Consider the following 20,091-nt stretch of genomic DNA (forward strand, 5'->3'; position numbering starts at 1 on the left):
TTCAGAGTATAAGGATAGAGGGTATATACCTCAATATTATAAAAGCCATCTATGAAAAACCCACAGCAAATATCATTCTCAATGGGGAAAAACTCAGAGCTTTCCCCCTAAGGTTGGGAACACGGCAGGGATGTCCACTATCACCACTGCTATTCAACATAGTATTGGAAGTCCTAGCCACAGCAATCAGACAACAAAAAGAAATAAAAGGCATCCAAATCGGCAAAGAAGAAGTCAAACTCTCACTCTTTGCAGATGATATGATATTTTATGTGGAAAATCCAAAAGACTCCACCCCAAAACTGCTCACATTCCTACAGGAATTCAGTAAAGTGGCAGGATATAAATCAATGCACAGAAATCAGTTGCATTTCTATACACCAACAACAAGACAGAGGAAAGAGAAATTAAGGAGTCGATCCCATTTACAATTGCACCCAAAACCATAAGATACCTAGGAATAAATCTAACCAAAGAGGCAAAGAATCTGTATTCAGAAAACTATAGAATACTCATGAAAGAAATTGAGGAAGACATCTACACATTTAATGCAAGATTAAATACCATCAACATTTTTCAAAGAAATGGAATAATCCTAAAATTTGTATGGAACCAGAAAAGATCCCGAATAGCCAGAAGAATGTTGAAAAAGAAAAGCAAAGCTTGTGGCATCACAATTCTGAACTTCAAGCTCTATTACAAAGCTGTCATCATCACCCCCTCAAGACAGTATGGTAGGCACAAAAACAGACACATGGATCAATGGAACAGAATAGAGAGCCCAGAAATGGACCCTCAACTCTATGGTCAAGTCATCTTCGACAAAGCAGGAAAGAATATCCAATGGAAAAAAGACAGTCTCTTCAACAAATGGTGTTGGGAAAATAAGTTAACCAGAGAAAGACATGTAACATATGATCTCACTGATACGAGGAATTTGAGAAACAAGGCAGAGGATCTTAGGGGAAGGGAGGAAAAAATGAAACAAGATGAAACCAGAGAGGGAGACAAACCATAAGAGACTCTTAATCTCAGGAAACAAACTGAGGGTTGTTGGAGAGGAGGGGGTTGGGAGGGATGGGGTGGCTGGGTGATGGGCACTGGGGAGGGTATGTGCTATGGTGAGCACTGTGAATTGCATAAGACTGATGAATCACAGACCTGTACCTCTGAAATAAATAATACATTATATGTTCATACAAAAAAAAAAAAAAAAAAGATGACCGTTTCCTTCCCCAGGCTCTCAGCTTCCTGTAGACAGAAACACATTTTTAATCACTTAAAAAGAAAAACAATCTGTCAGCCTAGGAGAGTACCTGGAACACAGAAGGTAATGAAGCATCTTTTGAATAAATTAATGAATGAGAAAATTAGTGAGTGAATGATAAACACATTTAGAGAGTTGTGTTATGTTCTTGGCAGAAGGCTTGAGAAAATTTTGACAAATTGGGCAGAATCTTGAGAAAAGAGGCCAGAATATTAAACTATTTGATATGAAATACGGTTGAAGTTGCTGGTAATATTTTTTCGGTTTGGAGAAAAGACAGCTTGGGATGGAGGAATTTGGATCATTTTTCTGACGTGTTCTACTTGTCTCAAAGAGATTTGATCTCTTCCCTTTGAATATCCATGACATTTCATGTTTCTCTTCGAAGTGATGATGGTGACAGTAATTATGGAAATAGTAGTGATGGTATTAGGAGCAGGAGCATCTGTCACTTATGTAATTGTGTGCGCACTGTGTGTGTGCATGTGTATTCAAACATGGCCTCTAATTCTTTTTTTCAACAGCTATGCAATTTAGACATTAATATACCCAGTTTGTAGATGAGAGAACTGAGGCTTAATGATGTTAAGTAATTTCTGGAAGGTTATAGCTAGCCACAGCTAGTAAGTCTTAAGACTGGAATTCTAACCCTAATCGTGTCTGCTTCCAAATCCAATGCTTTTGCATCCTCTGCACATATTTTATTTTTTTTATGTTCTAGCACTTTGTGAACCTTTCTTATCACTATTAGACTGGAACCACCTTCAGAGCAATTTATCTTATTAATATTTAAATTCCCCACAGTGCTTTCTTCTATACACAGTAGGTACTTAATAAGAACTTCCTAAATAGTAAGTTGAAGCATTTGAAAGGAAATCATACAAAAGAAGTTACAGACTTTTCTGTATTATTCCATAAGGCAGAATTTGGGTGAACTTACAGAAGGTAAATTCCATTGGTACATAATGATGTTCAAATAAGCAGAGCTCCCCACTTCTGGAACAGCATGTTTTGTCAAAAAAGCAAACTTGTAGCCAAGGCTAGAAGGGTGCCTGGCAGGGCAAGATGTTTTAGAAGGAAGCCTGGAGAGGGGACATTTGACTGTGCAACTTAGTCATCCCTGGGGCTAGGAAATTGATGGAATTTGTCTAGTACTTTCTTTGCCCTTTAATGAACTTCACTATTACAAGTTATTCCAAATGCTCAATGTCTCTTACACAGTAATTGTGAGTTACATAGCAAAGGTAGGATGTAGGAGACACTAAAAAGTAGGGTATAAAGGGATACTGCTTTTAAAACTGCCTTTCTTCCTATATGGTTTAAGTAAGTCAGTTGGAGACTGTGTTTCTGAGTTAGGATGATGGGGAAAGACCATGGTATTTCTCAGTGATTAGGGAGTTCTAAATTTGTAGAAAATAAAATTTCATGATAGTCTTCTTTATTAATTTATTATTTTTTAAATTTAATTTAATTTTATTATGTTAGTCACCAAATAATACATCATTAGTTTTTGATGTAGTGATCCACGATTCATTGTTTTCATATAACACTGAGTGCTCCATGCAGTACGTGCCCTCCTTAATACCCATCACCAGGCTAACCCATCCCCCCACTCCCCTCCCCTCTAAAACCCTCAGTCTGTTTCTCAGAGTCCATAGTCTCTTATGGTTCATCTCCTCTTCCGATTCCACCCTTCATTTTTCCCTTCCTTCTCCTAATGTTCTCCATGCTATTCCTTATGTTCCATAAGTAAGTGAAACCGTATGATAATTGACTTTCTCTGCTTGACTTATTTCACTTAGCATAATCTCCTCCAGTCCCATCCATGTTGATGTAAAAGTTGGGTATTCATCCTTTCTGATGGCTGAGTAATATTCCATTGTATATATGGACCACATCTTCTTTATCCATTCATCTGTTGAAGGGCATCTCGGCTCTTTCCACAGTTTGGCTATTGTGGACATTTCTGCTATGAACATTTGGGGGCATATGACCCTTCTTTTCAGTACATCTGTGTCTTTGGGGTAAATACCCAATAGTGCAAATGCTGGGTCATAGGGTAGCTCTATTTTTAATTTTTTGAGGCACCTCCACACTGTTTTTCAAAGTGGCTGTACCAAATTGCATTCCCACCAACAGTGTAAGAGGGTTTCCCTTTCTCCACAACCTCTCCAACTTTTGTTGTTTCTTGCCTTGTCAATTTTTGCCATTCTAACTGGTGTAAGGTGGTATCTCAGTGTGGTTTTGATTTGAATTTACTTGATGGCTAATGATGATGAACATTTTTTCACATGTCTGTTAGCCATTTGTATGCCTTCTTCAGAGAAGTGTCTGTTCATGTCTTCTGCCCATTTTTTGACTTGATGATTTGTTTTTTGGGTGTTGAGTTTGAGAAGTTCTTTATAGATCTTGGATACCAGCCCTTTATCTGTAGTGTCATTTGCAAATATCTTCTCCCATTCTGTGGGTTGCCTCTTTGTTTTGTTGACTGTTTCCTTTGTTGTGCAGAAGCTTTTTATCTTGATGAAGTCCCAAAAGTTCATTTTTGCTTCTGTTTCATTAGCCTTTAGAGATGTGTCTTGAAAGAAGTTGCTGTGGCCAATGTTGAAGAAACATTTTTTAAAATGTCTATGCTACCCAGAGAAATCTGTACTTTCAACACCATCCCCATCAAAATTCCAATGACATTTTTCAAAGTGCTGGAACAAACAATCCTAAGATTTGTATGGACTCAGAAAAGACCCCGAATCGCCAAGGAAATGTTGAAAAAGAAAAACAAAGCTGGGGCCTCATGTTGCCTGATTTCAAGCTCTATTACAAAGCAGTGATCACCAAGACAGCATGGCACTGGCACAAAAACAGACATATAGACCAGTGGAACAGAATAGAGAGCCCAGATATGGACCCTCAACTCTATGGTCAAATAATCTTCAACAAAGCAGGAAAAAATATGCAATTGAAAAAAGACAGTCTCTTCAATAAATGGTGCTGGGAAAATTGGACAGCTATATACAGAAGAATGAAACTCGACCATTCTCTAACACCATATACAAAGATAAACTCAAAGTGGGTGAAAGACCTCAATGTGAGACAGGAATCCATCAAAGTCCTGGAGGAGAACACAGGCTGTAACCTCTTTGACATTGGCCACAGCAACTTCTTTCAAGATAGTCTTCTTTAAATTATTTTTTAAAAACAGCTTTATTGAGATTGAATTGTCAAATTAGACAATTCAGTTGTCATATTAGACATCAGTGTTTCTGGTATTTTCACCCCAATCTAATGTTAGAACATTTCCTTGCCTAAAGCCCTGGCTACAATCTGCAGGACAATGTTCAATCCCCATGGTGTCTTCCACATAAAGGAAGAAGAGGGCCCAAGCTTTGATGCATTTTGAAAGGGCACAAGGAGGTAACCACAAGGGCAAAGAGAAAACAGCAGAACCTTCATAGAAAAGGAATCCAAGTGATGCTGATATGTAGATGGGTGAGCTGAGGAGAAGCTTAGAGCACATTAGATGTTGAGCATGGCTTTGAAGGAGGGGATAGGTGCAACTTGGCAGAAGGGTGTGGGCATGTCAGAGAGACAAATGATGAGGGCCCAGTGTCTGGCTACTGGAAGAGATCAAGGATTGGACAAGTCAGGAAGACAAGCAATAGACCGCCTGGTTGGGAACACACAGGTCAGAACATCATAGAGCACAAGGCAACTAGGTTGGAGTGGCAGTTGGTAGACTTGTAAAGCACATATAACTTAGCTCTACAGAATTCAGCCAGTCTACAGAAGCCTTGGTGCTTCTGTACAGGGACATTTGAAGGAAGAAAGCTGGCAACCATGGACAAATGCAGCCTCAAAATTTGTCTAAATTTTAGTCTTCCCTGTCCTGAATTTTATTTTGACATGAGAATTGATACCTCCATGTGTTTCTCTAAAATGTATTTATTCACACGTAAGATAAATACTCGGACACTATGGTCTTCTCTAATCCTACTGGCAATTTGATGAGTTTTGTTCTATTAGGGTTTTTTTGGGTTCATAAAATGTTTCATAATTTTATCTTGACTTGCCAAAGAATGAGTTGATTGTTGGTTTTTTACCTGCACTGTGAGCCATCTGGTGCTAAGTCATCATTTATATTATTATCTTTCCCCAGCCAGCTCCACTTGAAATCATCTGTTCCGGTTAGAAAGAGGCATAGATTCAATCTGCCATGTGAAGCAAGAGGCCTCATAAACAAAACTGTTACTGTAGAGCATTTGAAATTTGGCTTCTCACTGTTTAAATGTTTAAAGGTGGTGCACATTTTCTAATTTTTAAACATTTACTGTGCTTGGATTGAGAATCATGTGGTCAGCTGACTTGTCAAAAATATATTTCCTCATTTTACTATTTTTACTCTAACTGAACTGACCCTTCTTGACTGGTATTATGTCAGTGTTTACTAGCTGTGTCTAATTCTTGGACAAGTTGTTCAACAGCTCTCACCCACAGCTTCCTCATTTATAAACTTGAGGATAATAGTACTGACCACCAAAGTGGTGGGGAGGAGTACAAGGTGCGCCCCCAGGATCAGTGCGAGTGCTCAACCTCAGCACCAGCCCCACTCCCACGCGGGAACCACCTATTTTCAACAGTGCCGTAGCTCATACCTAACAGTGCGATTTTAATTCATGTCAAAATAAATCAGCAAATTTGTGAATTCATTGGGTTGGAAATTTGTTTTCTCTACTTGCTAAGCCAGATTTTTAGAAAGACAATCCCCCAGATATAATGATTTGCTTAGATTCTCTGAATTTTATGTGCCCTTTTTTCAGAGGAGTTGAGAACCCCTCTGGATACAGGATCTAGTTTATTTTTTTTCACTGTTAAAGAAGCTTCAGCAGGAGCAGCCATCATTTTACAGCTGGGAAGAGAGAGGCAGATGGGTCCAGTGACTGGTTGAACTGTATTATGATGTGGGCCATAAAATGAATGCAGAAAGAGGGTTATAAAAGGAAAAATATGTTATTTATAATTCTGTTGAGACATCTACCTTTTAAACTATTTCCTTTAAGCATCCTTTTTCAGATAAGTTAATTTGCTCTTCCATAAGAGAATACTTGAGAATAAAATTGAGTGGTCTAGAGGGTGTGCTATATATAATTTTCTATTAACTGAAAATAGCTATAGAGAATTGTCTTTAATTTTGTTTCTCCAGCTTCGGTATTAGACTTATTATTGCAAAAGCTGTTTTGAAGGAGAAAGCGTTCTTATATTGGATTATATGTCTATTGAAGGAAACAGTCTCTTTTTAAAAACTATAGTTATGAAATTATTTATCCTTTGCATTTAAAATACCGTCTTATTTTTACTGAGCATATTGATTTTGTTTGTGAAATGGCTAACCCATTTAATTTTTCTGGTTTCACAATGAGAGTAATTTTATAATCGCAACTTTCTGGGTTTGGCTGAGTTATAGTTATCTTGCGTATTTGGTGTTGTGTAGGGGTATGTGTATGTGTGAGAGAAAATGAGAAGATAAGGTTTGAAAGAATTCTGTCTTTGAAAATAGAGGTCATCTTAATTCTGATGTTAGAAGCATCTGCAACGGGGCCCAGAAAGAAATGTTTTAACTATGGCTCTTGTAGTCTAACATCATGGTATTGGAAAAGATTCAGAGAGCAACCACATGTATTTGTGAAATGCAGGATTGAAATGAGAAGCTAGATATAGTCTTTTTAAAAACATACACCTTTTCTTTTGTGATCATATTGTGCTAGGCATGGTGATAGTTGCTGAGGGTGAGGGAAATGAAGAGTGTAGTGAAGGTCTCCAAATGGAAAAGGTAGTCTCTTCATAGAAGCACATGTCATTGTGGAATAAAGTGAATGAGTGGCTACAAGAGTAAGGATTATAATCATGTATCTATATTTTAAAGTGGAATTCCATGATGATGAACGTGCTGCATGGATGCGGTAAGGCCCACCTGTAGCTCATAGTAAAAACACGTGGAAGAAACGGCCATCGTCCCAACCAACGTTTGTTTTTTTTCTTTTTATCTCATTTTGTTACTAATGGTTTAGATTCTTTTCACCTGGCCCTTCTATTCTTTCACTATTCGACTTTTCCTAGGCTTTCTGTTTAATGTTTTTATTACTGGAAAGTTAAAGCAAATAAAGCATCTTCTATGACCTGCGAACTTTTTTTTTTTTTTTTCCAGACGCAAATTATGTACAAGTGGATAGAGCCCAAAATCTGCCGGGAGGATCTCACAGATGCTATTAGGTTGCCCCCTTCTGGAGAGAAGAAGGACTGTCCACCTTGCAACCCTGGATTTTATAACAATGGATCATCATCTTGCCATCCCTGCCCTCCTGGAACATTTTCGGATGGAACAAAGGGTAGGATGCCAATTGGACCTTTAGCAAAATAATCTTGCTGGACTATTGTGACCTTGTTCTTCATTGTTTTTGTGGAAGACTTCTTTATAAAACATACTTATCTCACAGAGACTGAAGAAGAGTTGAGAAATATCCTAATGAATTGTGAGGTGGCAGTGGCTTCGTTAACATACCACGAGGATAGATTTTTATTGGCATTTTGTGTAATGCGTGTAATACCCTCTTCACGGGATGACTCACTCTGCCTTTGAATGTTGATAAAAAAAATTCCACCATATTAAGTGTTAAGGATAGACACTCCTTTTCCAGTGAGGGTGTACACATATATTCATGCAAGCATAAAATATAACCTCTTCTAATTCAGCTTTGGAACAACAAATCACATTTTGTGCTATACTAATAGCAAAAATTACTCATTTTGGACATATGGTAGTGAAGATAGTCTCTTAATTGCTTCAGGGTGTACAGTAGAGAAAATGTTAGTGCTTATCAAATAATATAGAAAGTGCTGCAGAGTTTGTTTTAATTTTGGTAGACAAAAATTACAATGCATTTCAGTTGTAGTCCTCTCATTTGAATTTAGCCATGCCATCTGCTTACTACCCAGAGCCTTAGATAGCATAAGAAAGACTCAAGAGTCTGATTGACTTGGTTTTGAATCGACATCCCACAGGGGACTGTGAGTGTGATTTATCCAAGTTACTTAAACCTTTTGTACCTCCATTTTCCTGTCTGTAAAATTGTGGGTAATAATATCTAGCTCATTATCATTGAGCAGGTTATGTAAAAATGTGTCCTAAAGTAATTTGGTAGCAAGAAGTGTTTGCTCAGTGAACATTTCTCTCTAATGACATGATTAATGCAAAGTGTGTTGGGTAAATTCAGAAATGGTTGGAAAGGACACTTCCGTTTCATTGTTGCAGATACTAATTTAAATCAGGTTTATTAATAAATGTGACTGTGAACTTCCAGTATCATTTTTCGACATAGCCAATATTTGAATTTCAACTAATGAGTCCATAATTAAATGGTATAATACTCTTAAGTTTAATAACCAATAGGAAGGCTGAAATATTTCCTTGTTTATGAGGTGGAGGGAACTGATTCTAAGATCACATATAAGAGAACTAGTTTCAGATTATCCTACTTGTGGAGGGTGATTTGATGTTAGCCATTACTCTCAGAAATGAAGGAAAAAATAATTTTAGAAGATTTTATATTGATCCTTTTCCTTTTTCATGTTAGTCAAGTGTATATGGGTAAATTATATCCAGAAATATTTTTCTTTCCAGATTGCTTTAGAAAAAGTTATTAATTCTTAAGGGAATTTGTGCTCTACTGTCTCTCTTTCCTGCTTCCTTCTCTGCTAATTAAAGTTTAGTAGTTCTTAGAACAGAGGAAGAGGAAGATATCCAGATGCAGTTTAACTGTAATTGTTTATTTCACTTGTCTGTCATAGAATGTAGGCCGTGTCCAGCAGGAATGGAGCCTGCACTTGGGTTTGAATATAAATGGTGGAATGTCCTTCCTGGCAACATGAAAACTTCCTGCTTTAATGTTGGGAATTCAAAGTGTGATGGAATGAATGGTGAGTTCAGAATCGCCTTGTGGATGTATCTGGGTCATAGAGACTCTTGGACCCAGCTTTCTAAAAACATACCAAAAATGGGTATGAGGAACTTCATTCCTATCAGTTAGCTATGTGTCTGCCTTCCAGCCCTCACATGGAAATAATAAATGGGGTATCACAGCCAGTTGACTTTTCTGTAACAATATAAACTATTTTGCATTTTTTTTGGAGTCAGCTTTAAAGTAGATATTGAGGATCGCCATTTATGGTTATAAATACCAGAGTAGATCACCAAGGGATGTAATGAAATCTATGTCACTTGCCATTTTGAAGGGTAGGATGACAGCATTTCTGCCAGAATTGGTTGAGTCTGGCTCAGGACTGAAATGTGTCGAGAGGTGAAATCGTCTCTAACTCCCCTTCCCTATGAAATCTATGACTGTGTGTACAAAATATATATAAACCCCACTTACTGAAAACTTGAAAATGTGATGGAGTTCTATAAGATTGTGGCTGACTTTTATTTGTTCCAATATTTTAAGACCTGAGAGAGGCTAGCTCTTCACTGTTCTGAAATATTTGCTGGTTGAATGAGTGACAGTATCTGTACGTGTATTTTTAAACTTGATGCTAGGAGTAGGTGTTACAAATACTAGGATTTTATATCAAAATGCATCCTTTTACTCTTTTCATTTCATTAGCAATTTTTATGAGCTCACTTTTTCTCCATATTATATTTTGTTGTTTTAAATAATTCTTTTAAATTGCATCAGTTTTAAATCAGCACCTATCTGAAATACATATACTTGGGATGTAGGAAGTGAGGTGAACACCTGAAAACAAAGATTGAAAAATAGTAGGTCCATGAATAGTGTTGGTTAAACAGATGAGTGAGAGAGGGAAAGACAAAGCCATAATATATATTAAACATTATGAAATATTCTCTTTTTTGACCAATAATCCCATTTCTAGGAAATTATCATAAGGGAGAAGAAGAGAAAATATAGTAGGTACTACTTGACCATGAGGGTTTGTGTTCCTAAAAGATCCTGTGATTGATTTCTAAGTTGAAGAAGTTAAGATCTATGGAGGAAAAATAAGATTGGGAAGGCCAGGGAATTGAATGAACTCATGAAAGCATTGTGTGTGTGTGTGTGTGTGTATTCACTTACTAGTAAAGATTATCTAGAACTTTTATTTGATCTTTTAGAGAACTTGGTCTGCCTCTCGTGATAATACTCAACGTAGCCACTTGCTCCCTCCTTTACTTAGAGAATCTCTTAGTGCAGAAATAAAATCTAATCAGGCCAAAATTAAAAATGCTTTAACTGAGATGCAGTCTAAAATGGATGCTCTAACAGCTAGGATAAATGAGGCAGAAGAGAGTCAGTGACACAGAAGACAAGATGATGGAAAGGAAGGAAGCTGAGGGAAAGAGAGAAAAACAACTAATGGACCAGGAGAGGAGGCTTTGAGAAATCAGTGATATCATAAAGCAAAACAACATTAAAATTACTGGGGTCCCAGAAGAAGAAGAAAGAGAGAGAGGGACAGAAGGTATATTTGAACAAATCATACCTGAGAACTTCCCTAATCCGGAGAAGGAAACAGGCATTCAAGTCCAGGATGTAGAGAGAACCCACCCTTCAAAATCAATAAAAATAGATCAACATCCCAACATATAATAGTGAAACTTGCAAATTTCAGAGATAAAGAGAAAATCCTGAAAGCAGCTCAAGAGAAGAACTCTTTAATTTACAGGGGTAGGAACATTAGACTGGCAGCAGACTTATCCACAGAGACTGGCAGACCAGAAAGGACTGGCATGATATATTCAGGGTACTAGATGAGAAAAACGTGCAGCCAAGAATACTTTATCCAACATATCTCCTTCCATTCAGAATGGAAGGAGAGGATAGCTTCCAGGATAAACAGAAGCTAAAAGAATTTGTGATTACTAGACCAGTCTTGCAAGAAATATTAAAGGGGATCCTGTGAGTGAAGAGAGAGCCCTTAAGTAACATAGACCAGAAAGAAACAGAGACAACCTACAGAAACAGGGACTTTACAGGTAATACAGTGGCACTAAATTTGTATCTTTCAATTGTTACCCTGAATGTAAATGGGCTAAATGCCCCTATCAAAAGACACAGGGTATCAGGTGGATAAAAAAGCAAGACCCATCTGTATGCTGCCTACAAGAGACTCATTTTAGACCTAAAGACACTTCCAGGTTGAAAGTAAGGGGGTGGAGAAACATTTATCATGCTAATGGACAAAAAAGGAAAGCTGAAGTAGCAATCCTCATATCATACAAGCAAAGACCGTAGTAAGGGATGAAGAGGAACACATCATACTTAAAGGATCTATCTAACAAGAAGGTCTAGGGTGCCTGGGTGGCTCAGTCAGTTAAGTGACTGCCTTCGGCTCAGGTCATGATCCTGGAGTCCCGGGATCGAGTCCCGCATCGGGCTCCCTGCTCAGTGGGGAGTCTGCTTCTCCCTCTGACCCTCCTCCCTCTCGTGCTCTCTGTCTCCCATTCTCTCTCTAGCAAATAAATAAATAAAATCTTAAAAAAAAAAAAAGCAAGAAGGTCTAAAAATTATAAATATTTATGCTCCTAACTTGGGAGCAGCCAATTGTATAAGCCAATTAATAATGATATTAAAGAAACAATTGATGATAATACAATAATAGTAGGGGACTTTAATACCCCACTCACTGCAATGGACAAATCATCTAAGTAGAAGATCAGCATGGAGTATTTCTAACTTTGAACATAAACACTAATAGTCCTTTTTTTTTTTTTTTTTTTTTTACCATATTTAAAAAGGTTGTTGGAAATCAATAATGGGATTTTTACTGATAAAGATGCCTCATTTCATTTCCAGGTTGGGAAGTGGCTGGAGATCATATCCAGAGTGGGGCTGGAGGTTCGGATAATGATTACCTGATCTTAAACTTGCATATCCCAGGATTTAAGTAAGGAAAACCAATTCTGATTCCTTTCTGTAAGAATCCTCATGCCTGTTTCCCTATAGAAATAGATGAAATAGGACTGCCTTCATAAAATATACTTACATTGTGATGGACTTAGCAAATAACAAGCTGTTTTAGGATAATGTATTACATTTAAGAATATCTGTAGAATTGTAACTATAACTATTAGTTGTATATTTAGATGAAACTGAAAGTTTTTAACAATAATTTTATCCAAATGTTACAATAACCATGATTATTGGATGCTTAATGAAGAGGTCTTTGTCCAAGTTGTTGTTTGTGGGGGTATCTTTTGGTTTATAAGTTTATTTTTGTCTCAGTTTTATCTGTTAAGTAGTATGTTATAACTGTTTAAATCACTTTTTGCTTTAGTTCTCCATGTTGAAGTTTCCCAATAAGGCATATTTTTCTTACTTTAGGATGGATGGTAATATTTACACAGGAGATTCAAGCATATTACCATCGTTGTGTAGACTCCTTACTGGAATGGTCTGGGCATGTAGAGATGGAGTAAGGAAGAAGTTGTGGCTGTGGGGAACCATGGATTAGGGGAAGAGAAGAGCATGGCTTTCAGCTTAATGGAAAAAGTGACTTAGTTTTGTGCCATACTCTATTTAGAATATACAATAAATATTATAATTTTAATCTGTCAAATAGGCCACCAACATCTATGACTGGAGCCATGGGTTCTGAACTGGGAAGAATAACATTTGTCTTTGAGACCCTCTGTTCAGCTGACTGTGTTCTGTATTTCATGGTGGTAAGTGAAAGAGGGGCTTTCAAAGGCGGGTTTCTAAGCTTAGCATGTTCTTTCAAGTGTCAGTTCATTCATGCAAATTGGGATAAGAATCCCATTTTTCTTCCCATTCTTAGGTCTCCTTGCAAAAAATTAAAAAATATCTAAAGAAGTCACTAAGAAATGTGCAGTGCAGCCCACAAAGAAAGCTTGTGTTCCTCATGGGGAGGACTGAGCAAGGGGGCTTGGGTGACTGACGAAAGTCAGGGAATATTAATCTGGTAAAAACTCCTTCATAAAGATATGCCATCAGCACAAAGAAATTCTCCTCTAATAACCATTCTGTAGTTCAAACCACTAGGAAGGAAAAACCTGTATTTATAAGTGAGGGTAGAAAATAATGGGGGTGTAGGGCATTGGGAAGAAAGGAAACTCTTCACTGTTAAATTTAATAACTATAGGCAAAGAACATTACTATGTGCATGTCATAATTTTGCTCAATTTTTTCTAGATGCCCTACACATTTCAACTCTTAGCTTGAGAAAAGTAGGAACATAAAATTTATTAAGACCTTGTGCGGGTATTAGAAGGTTGTTGGCTAAGATTTTAATACTGTAAGTAGTGACTTCCTAGACATTGTTTTTGCTTTTTCCCCAGTCTTTTAGTAGCTAGATAGCAGTCTGTTAACAGTTTCCTCCATGATATACAAGTTAGATGAAGATTTAAATATTTATTTGTGGGGTGCCTGGGTGGCTCAGTCTTTAAGCGTCTGCCTTCAGCTCAGGTCATGATCTCAGGGTCCTGGGATCGAGCCCGGCACTGGGCTTCCTGCTCTGCGGGAAGCCTGCTTCTCCCTCTCCCACTCCCCCCCTGCTCATGTTCCCTCTCTTGCTGTGTCTCTCTCTGTCAAATAAATAAATAAAATCTTTAAAAATAAATGAATAAATGAATAAATAAATACATAAATAAATAAATATTTGTGATTACTACCAGCTTCAAGGAAGGCAGACTATTTTCTTCCTGGCGGGGGGTGGGGGGACGGGGAAGGACTTTGTCGTAGTGAAAGAAGATCATGAATAATCTTCAACACATCCATTTAATACGCCACAAATAACTAATAATTATTCAATTCGCAGCTCTGCCTTCCTATTTCTTTAATCTGTTAGTTCTTCATCCTCAGTACCATTGCTGAAGTCCAGACTCTCATTATTTCTCAGCAGCTGTCTGTATTCTCTCTCCATTCTCGCATATATGCGGCTGTCAAAATTACCTTTATAAACATAAAAAAAACAGTAATGGCGGCCTCCACAGCAAATCTGCCTCCTTCACCTTGCTGGCTGGCTACTGCCTTTGGCAGTGGCTCTTAAAGTGTGGTCCCTGGACCAGCATCACCTGAGAATCTGTTAGAAACGTAGGTTTCTCAGCCATATCCTAGTCTTAATGAGAAACTCTGGTGATGCGCCCAGATATCTGTAGTTTAGTCAGCCATGAGGGTGGTTCTAACATCAGCTAAAGTTTGAGAACCAATTGCCTCTGAATACGCTTAAACTTTCTTAGCATGACATCATTATGGCTTTTTGTACTCTTTGCCCAGCTTCTGTTTCACAAGTCCACTGTTACTACTCACACCTCTTAGGACACCGTGAATCTGTTAGAGGGACACCCTGTACTTCAGTTCTCCTGCCTTGGCACTCTAAGCCCCAATGGCTTTCTTCCTTTGGCTCTTCGGTCTGGCGAACTCCCGCTCATAATTCAAGGGCTGCTCAAACTTCACCTCTTCTGGGAAGCTTTCTCTTACTCCTTAAGTAAAATTAGCCGCTCTCTCTAGAGTGCTCCAAAAACTCTTCGAGAAAACTCTATTTTAATTATGTGACTATATTGATGTTTTTTCTCTCTCACTTGACCAAGCACTCCTGAGGGTAGAGATCACAGCTATTTATTTTCATGAATCAATCTTTTTTTTTTTTTTTTAAGATTTTATTTATTTATTTGAGAGAGAAAGAATGAGAGAGAGTAAGCACATGAGAGGGGGGAGGGTCAGAGGGAGAAGCAGACCCCCTGCTGAGCAGGGAGCCCGATGCGGGACTTGATCCCGGGACTCCAGGATCATGACCTGAGCCGAAGGCAGTCGCTCAACCGACTGAGCCACCCAGGCGCCCAATGAAACCTTGTTTATTTATTATTTTTTTTATAAAGATTTTATTTATTATTTGACAGAGAGAGAGAGCACATGAGAGGGGGGAGGGTCGGAGGGAGAAGCAGACTCCCCGCCGAGCAGGGAGCCTGATGCGGGACTCGATCCCGGGATTCCAGGATCATGACCTGAGCCGAAGGCAGTCGCTTAACCGACTGAGCCACCCAGGCGCCCAGGGTTTATACTCTTATTGTTGCACTATTACTATAGTAAAATTGGAGATAAGCCAAGTGTTCATGAATAATAACATGGATAACTCTTTTTTTTTTTTTAAAGATTTTATTTATTTATTTGAGAGAGAGAGAGAATGAGAGCACATGAGAGGGAGGAGGGTCAGAGGGAGAAGCAGACTCCCCGCCGAGCAGGGAGCCCGATGCGGGACTCGATCCCGGGACTCCAGGATCATGACCTGAGCCGAAGGCAGTCGCCCAACCAACTGAGCCACCCAGGCACCCTTTCATGAATCAATCTTAAGAGTTTTTAGCTCATAGCAGAATCTGTTAGTTTTCTTTCCTCTCTGATTTGGTTTTCTCACAGGATTTTTTGTGATGTCAGTTAAATAGTGTATAGAAATGCTTTCAAAAGCATGCAGTGTTGTACAAAGGTAAGATGGCATTATTTACGGTAATGCAATAAATTCCACTTATTATTGGAATAAACATCTAGAAATATGATGTTTAACAGAGCACTGTCTGTGTATTCTGAGCTTCTTTTAGGAAGTGGCATGTATGGTGGTTTGGTCATTTGGTAACGTGGGGAATTCTGTAATGTGTAACCAGCACATTCTGTTATTCCTGTCTGTGGTGTGAACTCAAGACACATCTCTTTATAGCATATTTGATTACTTTATAAGGTTTGACTCCTATGTTTATAACAGAGAAAGAAACAGACATATCTTGGGCTCATGCCGTCATATTGTCAACATCCCAGATAATGTAACAGAAGCCCATCCAAATTTCTAAGTCATCTATTAGGGTTTCTGTAGGGACCACTAATTAGAAAATTCAAGGCTAGGTTTGGTTTTCACTTCAAATTAATTAGATGCGTATTGCATTATTTGGTTGACTTACTATATTTGCTTTCTAATCACATTAATGACAGCACATTGGTTGGAATGTTACACATTTGTAGAATATTCTAAATATTGAATTTAGCTAAGGAAATCAGAAATAAGAGATTACACGAATTCCTTTGGAGTTCAAGTTTAAGCAGAAGAAGATTCTTTGGACTTAAAATAACATTCTGGTTAATGTACACTTGGAGAAGCCTGGAAGTTGCAAGTGTCATTCAGAGGGAACTTAGAATTCCTGTGCAAGAGCTGCCTATCAGAATCTCGCAAGGAAAAAGGCAAACATGGAAAAACCTTGCTATTCTCTGAGGAGCCTAGAAGTTTACTGTGAGAAGTTGGAGGAATTATGTTTTCCTTTCAAAGTGTATTTCCTAAGCTAGAGTCACGTGCACACAGGCACACGTGCACACATACATTTCTTAAATGTACTATAATTTGATACCTCTTTCAGGTTATATTGGCAATGTGGTTGAAAAATTGTAATTACTAAGCTAGTGAGCGCTTGTGTAGACTTGAAGGGAGGTTTTGAGAGTTCTAGGGTGATGTGCTCTGCAGATAAATATTCATTGACCCTACAGGGGTTATTGTAAAGACACATATTTGTAATGTATACATATGTATATTAATCCTGAATTTGTGCTTTTTTGTTTATATTTTTCTACTATATATTAGGATATTAATAGGAAAAGTACCAATGTGGTGGAATCATGGGGTGGAACCAAAGAAAAGCAAGCTTACACCCACATCATTTTCAAGAATGCAACATTTACGTTTACATGGGCTTTCCAGAGAACCAATCAGGGTCAAGATGTAAGTTCCAAGCCCTTTTTTTTTTTTTCAAATACAAAGATGACGCTCCCAATGGACATTCATACACAATGATCACTCAAATCTTTTGGAGGAAAAGACTTAGTTTTTTATTGATGTGGGATCAATCATTTGGTTAGGGAGTGGATTTGGATAAAAATGGTATATATATTTTTTGAGAGCAAGAATGTATGAAATTGAATAACACAATGTCTCTTTGGATTGTTCTATACTAAACAAATATATTTGTTGAAAGCTTAACTATGCTAAACAGATAATTTGTTGAAAGCTTAAGAGAAAGAAAATCTGATTTTGTAGTTATTTAAAAACATATTTTTTAAAGCTTTCTAAGACTTTGAGAAGGCTAGTGACTGTCTTCCTCTTTTTCTGAATGATCTGACATTTGTCCTGGAGCCATTAACTGGCGTTGGCTTATTATTTCATTGTAGTGATGTCTCCTTGTATAGCCTGGAGAGTGTGTATGTACACACAATTGGGTTAACACACAGAATTATTTATTTTCTTCTACTGTCCCTGCTAGAGTAGACCCTAATCCTCCCCTAAGTAAGTTCCACTGTATGTTTCAATAGTAGCAGGACTGTTACTTTTGTGGATCTCCATAGACGTGAACTTCCCAAGGTGCAAACAAGGTAAACCACTTTAAACTGTGGTGACAAATGCAGAACATCTTCTCTTGTCTCTTTGGGCTTTCATTGGGAAACCCATTCTCAGTTGTTACTTGATGCTAATTGTTCTTGATGAGTGTTCAGGTTACCACCAGGTGGGGCATGAACGTGCTGTGGAGTGCTTCCTTGTCTTCCTGTTGTCTTTACCCCAGAGAAAAACATTAAGTAGTCTAGGGTAGCTCTGTTCTCTACTGATAAAATGTTGCCCACTGCCTGGTGAGAACTAGATCTTATTTGACCCAGTGTCATAAGAAGGAAAAGTATAGTTAGACCCAGGGATTTGCTCTCTACTATGCATCCCTTCACTAGAAATCCATACATAGGGAAAGTACTGGAGAAAGAGAGAGAAAGGCTCAGAGGGGTGGTGTGATGGCATCACAGTGTTGGGTGAGGAGCAGAGTCCTAGTCTTTCAAGACTAACCCCTCATCTGAGGCTTTACCACTTGCTATACGGCAAATATCCTATTGTCTCATTACAGTTAGGCTGATCCCTGAATAAACTATGATGGGAGATAAAGTTGCTCCTCTGTTAAACCATACCAGTTCTTCCAGATGTAAAGCCCATAAATATGCCTGATCTTGGCGGTGATTGCGGATAACCTCCTGGAACTCCATTACTATGGAAATTAGCTCCTAGTGTTAAGATTTAAGATTTTTTTTAAAAGAACCAAGAAGAAATAATATTAATCCACTATCGATTATAAACTGTTAGGCTGGAACACTCTGCTTAGCTATTTTGGTGATATCAACACAAAACAATCTGGTTGTACAAGTAAGCCCCAAGGCGGAAGTCATTACTTTCTACTCTCTTTCTAGAATAGACGGTTCATCAATGACATGGTGAAGATTTATTCTATCACTGCCACTAATGCCGTTGATGGGGTGGCGTCCTCATGCCGTGCCTGTGCCCTCGGTTCTGAGCAGTCGGGCTCATCGTGTGTCCCCTGCCCCCCAGGCCACTACATTGAGAAAGAAACCAACCAGTGCAAGGAGTGTCCACCTGACACCTACCTGTCCATACATCAGGTCTATGGCAAGGAGGCTTGTATTCCATGTGGGCCTGGGAGTAGAAGCACTCAGGTGAGTGAGTGTGTCTTTTGGTTCTCCCCAGGAAAGCACACTTTAATAGAGACACTCACAAGATATCCTTCATGTTTCTCCAGGAACTACGAAATAGTTCTATTTAGAAATGGCCTTTTCATTCTTCTTCCTGTTTTCTCTCCTCTTACATTTATTAAGCACTTGAACACGTATTATATGCCATGAAAGCCCTAGTTCCTGGGGGCATAAGATATTAAGAAAAGCACCCAAATAAGAATGCTTTCCAAAAATATTAAAATTAGATTTTTGTGTATTCTGTTAAGGGAGAGCGAGTAAACTCCCCCGGTGGGTTGGCCATAGGAATATATGGAGCGCAGCAAGTATATCTTGGAATATTTTAATTATTGTTTAGAAATTCTCCATATTCATGTGATAAAATATAACTAAGACAAAATTACCAGAAGAGTTTTTAAATGTAGAACTGTTTTTGAAACACATTTTTCATAGCAGCTAATATTTCCTTTTCTACTATATATATATTTTTTATTTCTTAATCTTTAATCAAAGGACCACTCAGTTTGCTATAGTGACTGCTTTTTCCACCATGAAAAAGAGAATCAGAGTTTGCACTATGACTTCAGCAACCTCAGCAGCGTGGGCTCATTAATGAATGGACCCAGCTTTACCTCCAAAGGAACCAAATACTTCCACTTCTTCAATATTAGTTTATGTGGGCACGAGGTGAGTTCTGGCTGTCAGAGTGAGATGGAGCTGTGTTTCAGTTCTGATTGAGTTGATATTTTCTGTGTGGATGGCCCAATAAAATCTCTACAGAAACTAACAACCAAATGTCAGAAACGGAGCTGTGATTGCTTAAATCCTGTGTTGCCTCCTAGCACATTGGCAGCTTTCTCCAGCAGGGCCAGCCTTGTCTGCATCTCCATCCATCAAAGCACTTATTCCCCAGCCCCTGGAGCCCCAGAGCTCAGAGTTAGGGTGTAGGTGCTTGAAGGATCTTTCATTTCTGTCCAACTGGTTCAGGCTTGTCAGTCCCACCTATTTTTTAGGCAGGCAGTTTTGGTTTGAAATTGTTCTACTGTTCTTCATATTGTCGATTTTCTGTTTTAAAAAGAAAAAGACCTCCAAGAGGGAGTTTGTCTAAAAATAAAAAAGGAGGTAAACAGAGAACACATGTCAGCTGATCAGTTGGTATCTGCTAATAAATACTGGGATCTTATCTTTCTGTGGGAAGAAGCTTTAATTAATGCTGGTAATGGGAGGAGTTAGAGGATTAGATGCCCAATATTTTTATAGATCTATGAGGTTAGGGTTGGGAAGTAC

The 20,091-nt window shown here is 38.3% G+C and overlaps 1 protein-coding gene across 1 annotated transcript in view; it reads left to right on the plus strand.

Annotated features, from left to right (window-relative positions):
* ELAPOR2 (endosome-lysosome associated apoptosis and autophagy regulator family member 2) overlaps positions 1–20,091 on the plus strand; it is a 183,432-nt gene that overhangs the window by 129,090 nt on the left and 34,251 nt on the right. Inside the window, exons 9-15 of the mRNA XM_064575341.1 lie at positions 7,467–7,647; positions 9,107–9,235; positions 12,109–12,199; positions 12,875–12,977; positions 16,889–17,026; positions 18,526–18,789; positions 19,318–19,491. Of these exons, the coding sequence (XP_064431411.1) occupies positions 7,467–7,647; positions 9,107–9,235; positions 12,109–12,199; positions 12,875–12,977; positions 16,889–17,026; positions 18,526–18,789; positions 19,318–19,491 (1,080 nt within the window). The remainder of the gene's footprint in view (positions 1–7,466; positions 7,648–9,106; positions 9,236–12,108; positions 12,200–12,874; positions 12,978–16,888; positions 17,027–18,525; positions 18,790–19,317; positions 19,492–20,091) is intronic.

Source organism: Mirounga angustirostris, unplaced genomic scaffold (assembly GCF_029215605.1).
Source record: "Mirounga angustirostris isolate CCGP_5_RB_7025 unplaced genomic scaffold, mMirAng1.0.hap1 SCAF_12, whole genome shotgun sequence".
NCBI lineage: Eukaryota > Metazoa > Chordata > Mammalia > Carnivora > Phocidae > Mirounga > Mirounga angustirostris.